The 8,714-nt window shown below is 38.2% G+C and overlaps 3 protein-coding genes across 4 annotated transcripts; 2 read left to right on the forward strand and 1 right to left on the reverse strand.

The window, feature by feature from the left end:
• The first annotated feature begins 447 nt into the window (after positions 1-447).
• On the forward strand, positions 448-4,309 carry LOC141832140 (alpha N-terminal protein methyltransferase 1). 2 transcript variants are annotated; one of them, XR_012602096.1, is made up of 8 exons: positions 448-681; positions 785-923; positions 1,085-1,143; positions 1,664-1,783; positions 1,888-1,989; positions 3,141-3,195; positions 3,826-3,933; positions 4,026-4,074. XR_012602096.1 is itself a non-coding variant. In XM_074719627.1 (8 exons), exons 1-8 carry the CDS (start codon positions 523-525, stop codon positions 4,152-4,154), a joined length of 861 nt encoding a protein of 286 aa, XP_074575728.1. In that variant the 5' UTR covers positions 448-522; the 3' UTR covers positions 4,155-4,309. The 2 variants fall into 2 exon arrangements, 1 of the variants encoding a protein (XP_074575728.1); XM_074719627.1 differs by having other exon boundaries at positions 3,836-3,933; positions 4,026-4,309.
• Positions 4,310-4,425: 116 nt separating this feature from the next.
• Positions 4,426-5,691, reverse strand: LOC141832306 (uncharacterized). The gene has a single exon (XM_074719797.1). It carries the CDS (start codon positions 5,637-5,639, stop codon positions 4,566-4,568), a length of 1,074 nt encoding a protein of 357 aa, XP_074575898.1. The 5' UTR covers positions 5,640-5,691; the 3' UTR covers positions 4,426-4,565.
• Positions 5,692-7,849: 2,158 nt separating this feature from the next.
• LOC141831333 (myb-related protein Zm1-like) lies at positions 7,850-8,714 on the forward strand. Its single transcript, XM_074718692.1, has 3 exons — positions 7,850-8,034; positions 8,117-8,246; positions 8,333-8,714. The coding sequence occupies exons 1-3, from the start codon at positions 7,893-7,895 to the stop codon at positions 8,712-8,714; spliced, it is 654 nt and encodes a 217-aa protein (XP_074574793.1). The 5' UTR covers positions 7,850-7,892.

Here is an 8,714-nt window from a genome sequence, read left to right on the forward strand (position 1 = left end):
AAAAGATCCCTAAAGACCTTATTTTTCAAATTAGATGTATTTCACTTTATTCAAAAGGGTTTTGGATAGCCCAACTATCTTAACAACTTATTCATGGAATAGAGCTTTAAAAGGATAATCAAGCTCTTGAAAAAAATTAACAATTTCAATTATAATTTACTTTCTAAGATTTTAAGTTCATCAAGGAAAGTATTTTATGATAATGAGCAATTCGACTAAAATGATCTTTTAGAAATTTTATAAGGAAAGTATTTTCATAATTAAATAAGTCGAATTTTAATTATGATATATTACGGATTAATTTTTTTTGTGGGATTAAATTTCATGATTAATTTTCAGGTGAAATCCTCCGTGATTTATTTGCTGAGTTGTCAAGATAACGATTTCATACCAATAAAAAAAATAATTTGAAAGTCGGGAAATATTTTACAATTGGACAAATTTAGTAATTGTTCGTACCTCTCGTACTATACAGAAGCCCCCTGCCGTCGACGTCGAGTCGACGTCTCTCCTGCGGAAGCGATGGACGCCGCCGGGTTGGACACGGAAGGGCGAGATTTCACGAGCGCGAGGGAGATGTGGAAGGAAGAGCTCGGCGTTGAAGACTGTGGGGACGAATCGAACGACGCCTGCCGCGCCAAGCGCTGCGATTGGTATCAGAAGGGCATCGCCTACTGGCAGGTAATCGGAGTCTCTACGCATGGGAAAATCTCGCTAGTTCGTTTTCGTCTTTCTTTTTCTGATCGACCGCTGATTCGAGGACTTCTCTTTTGGGGCGATCAAGGGAGTGGAGGCGTCCATGGACGGGGTACTGGGAGGCTACGGGCATGTGAACGACACCGACGTGAAAGGAAGTGAGGCTTTTCTGAAACCGCTTCTGCTCGAGCGCTTTGGAACCGGATCCCGACGACTCGTGGCACTTGGTATAGCTTCTTCACTTGCAGTGAAGGTGTTTGTGGAAATGCCCGTGAGAAAATTTTTTACTTTATTCACCATGGCGGTTCAAGAACATTGTCGTTGTGTTGTTTTCTTTGCCTAGGTTCGTGTTTCTGCCTTTGATATGTGATACGAGTAAACCTTGCAGACTGTGGTTCGGGCATAGGGAGAGTCACAAAGAATCTTCTTCTGAGACACTTTAATGAGGTAAACCAATTCTTCTCGAAATTTTCATGGATCAGCGTTGTACCCAGAAATTCTTTACTTGTTTGGTCCTCTCTTGTTTTTTTACTGCTCACCATCAGTTTTCAATGTCCAACTAAGATACAAATCAAGTTCTACAAGATGTATAGTCTGTAGCTTTCTATTTTTAAGCAAATGTGATATATTACTTTCTTACTGTATGCAATTTCCATGCTCTATAGAAACTATGTGATCATGACTGCAAACTTGCAGTTCCTCTGCTGAAGGCAGAGCTTCCATAGGTATGTGAAAGCTATAATTATTTGTATAGGAGATTCCACAATTCATCACTGTATCAAGGTTTGTAATATAATAGTTTGGTAGCCTGAACTTTCCAATTCATCATAATAAGTTTCTAGCTTTGAGTGGTCTTTCCAATATACATAACAAAATTTCCATGGAAAGTTCTACACACTTTCCAATAGCACAGTATTTTGCTTCCAGTTCATTCAAAACTGTGACATTGTCACATTTCTTAATTTAGGTTGACCTTGTTGAGCCAGTATCACATTTCCTGGAAGCTGCACGTGAAAAGTTGGCTCCTGAGGAGGACAAGAAATTTTCTGAACAGAAAGCTGTTAACTTCTACTGTGTCCCTCTACAGGTAATTTGTACTTGTGATTTCAATATCTTAAGCTCTTTAGAGGATTCTTAGTTTGTGTCACTTGATACCATTGCCTAATATTTACCTTCTTTTCACGATTGCAGGAGTTTATGCCACAAGTTGGAAGATATGATGTGATATGGGTCCAGTGGTGTATAGGGCAGCTCCCAGACGATGATTTCCTCTCATTTTTCAAGCGAGCAAAGGTAATTAACTTAACTTAAAATGAATGTACAGTGTTCAGGCTTAGGTGCTAATGTATTGAGGATATTTCTCTTTCAAATCCATTTCTTCAATCTATCCAGCATGGTCTGGCAGTTGTGCTATTGTTCATGTATTTACCTTTTCTTCATGTTGGGGGATTAGTTGCACAACCAGAAAAGATGAAAAAAACATATGAATTGATTAACCCAACCTTTGGCATAATGGGTAAGAGACTTTTGGTTGCAGAAACATGGAGGTTGGTGGTATGGATGAAGCTTTTTGAATTTTTTACACAAGTGTTAATATACTATACTTCTTTTACGAATTCTTTTTTCCTCTTCTCGAATATGACATATTATTCTCTTGAATCTGAAAGTTGCTTCTAACTCTACTTATACTTCTTGAATTTATTATTAATGTGCTATGAATTACTGGAAAGGTTTTACAAATCTTGGATATGTTTCATACTTTATATCCCAATAGTAGTTGGGAGTAGTTTTAAAAAAGATAAATAGAATGTGGGTCGTTGTTTTGAATTTTGATTAGATGATCAACTATTGCATGTATAAGTTTAAGTTTGGCCTCTGTCTATTGTCCTTTCATACAAACACCAGTACTGTTCCATGTTCTGCTAACTGTCAATTTGATGAGGTATATAATGATAGAAATCATATACGTGTGTGACTGCAGATCCTTGTTTTACTGTCATTGAGATACTACGTTACCATTTCAATATTATGGTTACATTGTCCCATGTTAAGATCAGATAGGCAACTAATCGTTTCAAAATACTAGGCATCTGGGGTTGTCTCTGTTATTTTGGTGATTGTTAGTTGTCTGTATTTTATTTTATTTTCTTATTACAAATTTTGGTTATGGTAACTAATCTATTGTTCGTATCTCTAGACTGACCAGCACATCATTTGATGGTTTTTATTTTTTTATTTAATGAAAGAAACAAATGCAGAGGTTTAATCTTATATAGTGAACCAAAGATAGTTCATTGAAATCAATCTATTGCTCAAAGAATGTCCATGCTGTCCAACCACACTTTAAGAAAAATTTCTTTCTTAACATTAGGGGAATTTTACTGCATTGCTGCTATACTCTATTGTTTCTGTTACCAATGAAAGATTGACTTGCACTCTTGCAGGTTGGCCTTAAACCAAATGGATTCTTTGTTGTCAAAGAGAACACTGCAAGAACTGGTTTGTCCCATTATTCAAGAAAGTGTCTTTGATTCTGGAAGCTTGTTTCCTAAATGTGAACCTCATAGTTTTCAAGATCTTATTAATAATATTGCAAAACCTGTACTAATTGGACGATGGATAGACACCGTTTTGTGATATAAATAAAGATTCAATATTAAATAATGAGATCTTAGAACAACTTGGAAGACCACCATATTTGATATGTTAATATGGATTTCTTAGACCTTTCTTACTATCTTGGTTAACCTCTGACTAGTATTTTTTTACTTGCCTAATCTTCATGTGCTAGTGATTTTATCTACTTCTTGTGCTTCGAATGAGTTGCTTGAGGCCATTAGACAAAACCTAAGATTTAAGTTAGCAAATGCCAGAAATTAGAAAATACTTTACCAAAATCTACACTTGTAGATTAAGTTTTATAATTCTGTTGTCAAATTGTCTATGGTTGGTACAACTCTACTGCTAGAAAAGAATATGAAGATATGGTTTCAGGCAGTAGTTATCCAGTAGATATTTTATGTCATATTTTGCATCTGATTGTTGCGAAACAATTCTAGGCTCTTCACTAAATAAAATCTTTTCTATTCATCGGCGAATCTAATACAGAATCAGATTCATAGTCAACAGTTCTTTTCAGGATTTGTACTGGATAAGGAGGACAACAGCATCACAAGATCAGACTCATATTTCAAAGAGCTTTTCAAACAGTGTGGTCTTTTTCTCTATCGAACCAAGGTTTGCTCCATTCTTATTTACTTGTCGACTAATTATTAGCCATTGAATTTTACAGGTCGATACTAACCATTATCATTTGAACTTCATTTCAGGATCAAAAAGGATTCCCAGAAGAGTTATTTCCTGTGAAGATGTATGCCTTGGTGACCGACAAGCCGAAGAGTTCCAACGGCGGTAAAGGCAAGTCTCGACAACATAAGCCCGGTATCATCAAGTCATGAACTTGTCGAGGACATCAGAAGAGCTTCAAACCCTGAATGTTAGTGTTGTAAGTTGGATGAACTACTCATTGCATTTCTTGTAGCAAAGTTCAAACTCCACTACTTTGTAATATTTTGAAAAGTGAATGTAATATTTGATAGATTGATTTAGTTGGATCGAGTTGAGTTGAATACTAATCAAATGAATTAATTCATTCCAATTCCTGAATCTGTTGGTTGAAGTTTTGTATAAAATTTTAGTTCTCCTGTTCTAAATAAAATTCATCACAGTGTTTCATTCTTACACAATCTCAAAAAGGATGATCAAATCATAAGTACAGGTGAAGAAGTAGTTACGATAATGCACAATACACGTATCTTTCTTTAAGTTAGTAATCTCACACACAGTAAGCCCCATCATCATCTGAGAGATCAAAAGAATTTAGTCAAGCACCTTTCTCTGCTCCAAAAGCCTCTCGCTGATTTCTGAAGTAGAAACCATGAGAGAGAGAGCACAAGAGCCACGCTCTTTCCACCAAAAAGCCCCAGAAGAACGACTGCACAGAATACCAATTGCTGAGAACTCCTTGCTTTAGTTCCACTGCCATGCTCTTGAATAGACTCAGAAGAAGCATCGATCCTTAGAACATCTCTGATACAGAACACTGATGAATCGTCAGAATCATCACTTTCATTTCTTGATTCTTCCTCTTCTATTTCAGTGACGCCATTGAGGTCATCTTTTCCACTCAGAGCTGAGAAAGGATCGTTTTGGTTGGTATTTCTCCTTTGAGCACCGAACTTCTTTGGAATTAGTTTGCTGAGAAGTTTTTTGGTGTTTTGGACCTTTCTAATCGCAGAAAAATCTCTTTTTTCCAACAAAAGCTGCCTTTTTTGGTGCTCATCGATTGAATCCAGCGAACTTCTGTCTGACGCTGCCGAATCTGAGCAGCTGTCGATCCCAATCTCTCTGATGGGGGAGACGAATCCTCTGCCTTGCAAATTCCACCTTCCGGAGGCGGTACTCGATGCATCTGAGCGCGGCGCCCTCGATCTGGGATTCTGAAACCCTAGCGAATCGAGTAGCCACAGGACGACGGCAGAGAGCATGATCCCTCCGACAAGTTTGTTCCTTTCGATAGCCAGAGCCGCCATCACCGCCGCCAAGACCAAAAGCGTCCAGGACGCAATCCCGAACCCCGTATCCTTCTGGCGGACCGCCGAGATTGCGTCGGCATTACCCCAGGGCGGCGCCGCGAAAGCTGCGACGTGGTCTGCGGCGTCGGAGGAAGCGGCGGTTTCCGGGCGCTTCTTCCAGGTGGGGATCTTCAGCCTGCTGCGGTTTTTGAGGAAGAGATCGGCGAGGGAGGTTGGGAACCCAGTCTGCACGACAAGCGATCCGCCGCCGCCGCCTCCTCCGTCGGGGCGGAGGCCGGAGACGAACCTAGATACAACAGATCCGCCACCGGCGGCGGTCTGCGGGGACTTCTTCCGTGGATAGGGCATTGCGGGCTATCGCCGATCATCGGTATTCGAACGGGGCGATAAATAGGCGACCGGATCGGCGAAGATCGAAGGTTTGGTTTCATTTGGTAGCCAAATCGATTTATTTATTTTATTAGTTAATCGATTTTCTTTTACCTTTTACAATTAAACCCTCACCGAAACTGTTATTATATTTTGCACATCGACAACTTTCCATAATTTTAGGACATTGAAGGGGGTGAGAATAAATATAACGAAGGGCATTTGTGAAATTTTGTGAGGAAATTTTCTAGCATTGAGGATATCAAAGATTAAAGAGTCAAATAAGTCTCCTTGACACTATGGTACAATGATAAAGCGCTTCCATAATTAGTCAGATATCCATGGATAAATTCTCAACTATGACGTATTACGGATTAATTTTTTTTGGTAGGAAGACAACCCTAGAACGTTGGTCGTTCGTACTTTTCGATTATCCTAGTGATTGGTGGTAAATTTCTTTGAGACTGAGTTGGTTACCTCCAGGATTAGTCGATTCAGTTCAATATCTGGATTATAAAAAAAAATGAAATAAGCTCTCCATCCATGGTTTGAATCCCAATTACAACGCAGACATTTTCCTTTTGTGGTTGGTTGTTGGGTGAGGAGCTACTTGCTTTCGGATTTACTTGGTGGGCGAACTAGGAGAAGATCGTCCACCTCAAAGATTAGTTGGGTTTGTAAAGGTATAGATATTTGGATTATAAAAAAAGTGAAATAAAAATTGGGCATGGTGCAATAGTATGGCGTTTGACGGTTTGAATCCCAATTACGAGGCATTATAAGATATTTTTTTTTAATTGGATGAAAAATGATTCGAATCTCAATTACGACGCACTATAAGATATTTCTTTTAATTGGATGAAAAATCTGAGACCTTGATTGCTAAGGGTGCAAGGCTTAGGTATACCTAGATTAGAAAAAAGAGTGAAATAAAAAAGGTTTTAAAAATTATTCTAAAAAGAAAAAAATCAAGGTAAATATAAAATTTTCTCTAATTTTATAAATTCTCCTTAACCTTTTGCAAAAGGGGGCAAAATCTAAAAATCAAAATAATAATAATAAATAATTTAAATATTACATGTCTGGGGAAAATTTTTGAGATACTATTGATACAATAGTATGAAGGTCGTTTTTCCTAAAATGGATAAACATAGGGTAAAATGAAAATTTCCATTGGTTCTTTGAATGGATTTGGATGAACACTTTATTTCTTTTTTATAAAAAAAAACTTATTTATATTATCCCCTTAGCATCCAATCAGTGGAGCAATTGGAAGAATCACATCAAGCTAAAAATAAAAATAAAATTTTTTGTAACTTTTGGTCATGTGAGTCTCATTGAGTGTGTTGTCACTCATGCTCATCAAATGCTTGCTACAATAAATTAATTAATTAAATAATTAAGTAATTTATTAATTAAATTTAGTCACATAATTGAAGTGGCCGATCTTTCCTTTGCTAGTTGTAAAGGGCATTCACATCATTGATAGGTATAATACTAGAAAAAAGATATGGACCTAACAATATCATTTCTAGATTCACATTAGTTTTCACATTTGGCTCGTGGACAATATTTCAATACTCTAAGGAAGCTAGGTCGGATTAATTGATACATTTTAACATAGTTCGTGCGACCTCTCTACAATTGATCCGGAAGGCTTTCGACAGTTCGAGCTCATTGAGTTGGTCACAATAGAGGAAGGCATGGATCATGTGATTCTCAAAGTATTTTGCTCTCTCATATCTATAGATATGGAGTATCATATTCCAAGGATTGTTTATGTTACATTAATGATTTTAATTATATAAATTCAGTGACTTTGACTGTGGAGTCAATTAATTTGTTAAAATCTGTTATTTATGTCTAAAAGATTTGGATGATAATTACAATCAATATGCCATTTAATTTTATGGCTTCAATAATTCTCCTTGGCATGCAACACACAACAAGAAGATAGAACAACTTGAATTGACCTGAAACAGTTCGAGTCTCTTTAATGGACTCCAATAATTCAAGCAATCTGAAACATCAAATTTGACATGGACTAAGACTTTCTTGATCGGTCAAGCTGTTCACAAACAAACACTGAAGATTCTTTCAACTTTAATTCTCGTGTTGCACGTTCAGGCTTAAGCTATATAAATACGGAATTGTGTCGATCGAGTGTGCGGCCGGGTTAGCGTTCACAATTCAGTTTAAGAACCCGAAAGAACTTTGCGGCGATCGCAATCGATGGGCATGCGAAAACAAGCACCTTGCTGCGACAAGGCCGGGCTGAACAAGGGCGCTTGGTCGTCGGAGGAGGACACGAAGCTAGTCGCCTACATAAACAAGCATGGCCATAGCAATTGGCGCGCCCTCCCGAAACAAGCAGGCATGAATTGTGACATTCTTGCTCTTGCAAATGTTTTAATTTTGCATATTTGATGATGATGATGATGATGATTTTACGATAGGTTTGCTTCGTTGTGGAAAGAGCTGCCGTCTGCGATGGATCAACTACCTCCGTCCGGACGTCAAGCGGGGGAACTTCACTAAAGATGAAGAGGAAACGATCATCAAACTCCAACGAGAACTTGGAAACAAGTAACCAATTCATAGATCATCTCTCAAGAGTTGTTCATTAATTATTTCAAATGCACTAATTAATCCAACGGCTGGTGCTCGATCAGATGGTCCAAGATTGCATCTTGCCTGTCGGGAAGAACCGACAACGAGATCAAGAACCACTGGAACACGCATCTAAAGAGGAGGATATTATCGCACCACGTGGAAGAATCTATCGAAGCTCATCGCCCATCAAGATCCAACGGTCAAGATGGTAGCGGCGAATCTATGGAGCAGAAGATGGAGGGCGGGGATCGAAAGGAGATAGATTCTACGGATCTAGAGTGGTCGAGCGTGTTGTCTTCATCGATGGAATCTTCTTCCATGCTATCTCGTGCAACTTGCAGTGAATTAGTGGACTCGGAAATTAATTGTGAGGATGAGTTGGTGATGTTGGATCAGGTGGAAGAGTGGTTTAGTTATTTGGAGGAGCTACTTGAGATTTGA

The sequence above is a fragment of the Curcuma longa genome, chromosome 7 (assembly GCF_044706935.1).
Source record: "Curcuma longa cultivar G26 ecotype Majalengka, Jawa Barat chromosome 7, ITB_CL_G26_1.1, whole genome shotgun sequence".
Classification (NCBI taxonomy): Eukaryota; Viridiplantae; Streptophyta; class Magnoliopsida; order Zingiberales; family Zingiberaceae; genus Curcuma; species Curcuma longa.

Coding starts and splice junctions, on each gene's coding strand:
- LOC141832306 (XM_074719797.1), bottom strand. CDS start 5,639: ATGCCCTATCCACGGAAGAAGTCCCCGCAGACCGCCGCCGGTGGCGGA.
- LOC141831333 (XM_074718692.1), top strand. CDS start 7,893: ATGGGCATGCGAAAACAAGCACCTTGCTGCGACAAGGCCGGGCTGAAC. Junction 8,035..8,116: donor CGCCCTCCCGAAACAAGCAG/GCATGAATTGTG, acceptor ATTTTACGATAG/GTTTGCTTCGTTGTGGAAAG. Junction 8,247..8,332: donor CAACGAGAACTTGGAAACAA/GTAACCAATTCA, acceptor GTGCTCGATCAG/ATGGTCCAAGATTGCATCTT.
- LOC141832140 (XM_074719627.1), top strand. CDS start 523: ATGGACGCCGCCGGGTTGGACACGGAAGGGCGAGATTTCACGAGCGCG. Junction 682..784: donor AGGGCATCGCCTACTGGCAG/GTAATCGGAGTC, acceptor GGGGCGATCAAG/GGAGTGGAGGCGTCCATGGA. Junction 1,784..1,887: donor TCTACTGTGTCCCTCTACAG/GTAATTTGTACT, acceptor TCACGATTGCAG/GAGTTTATGCCACAAGTTGG.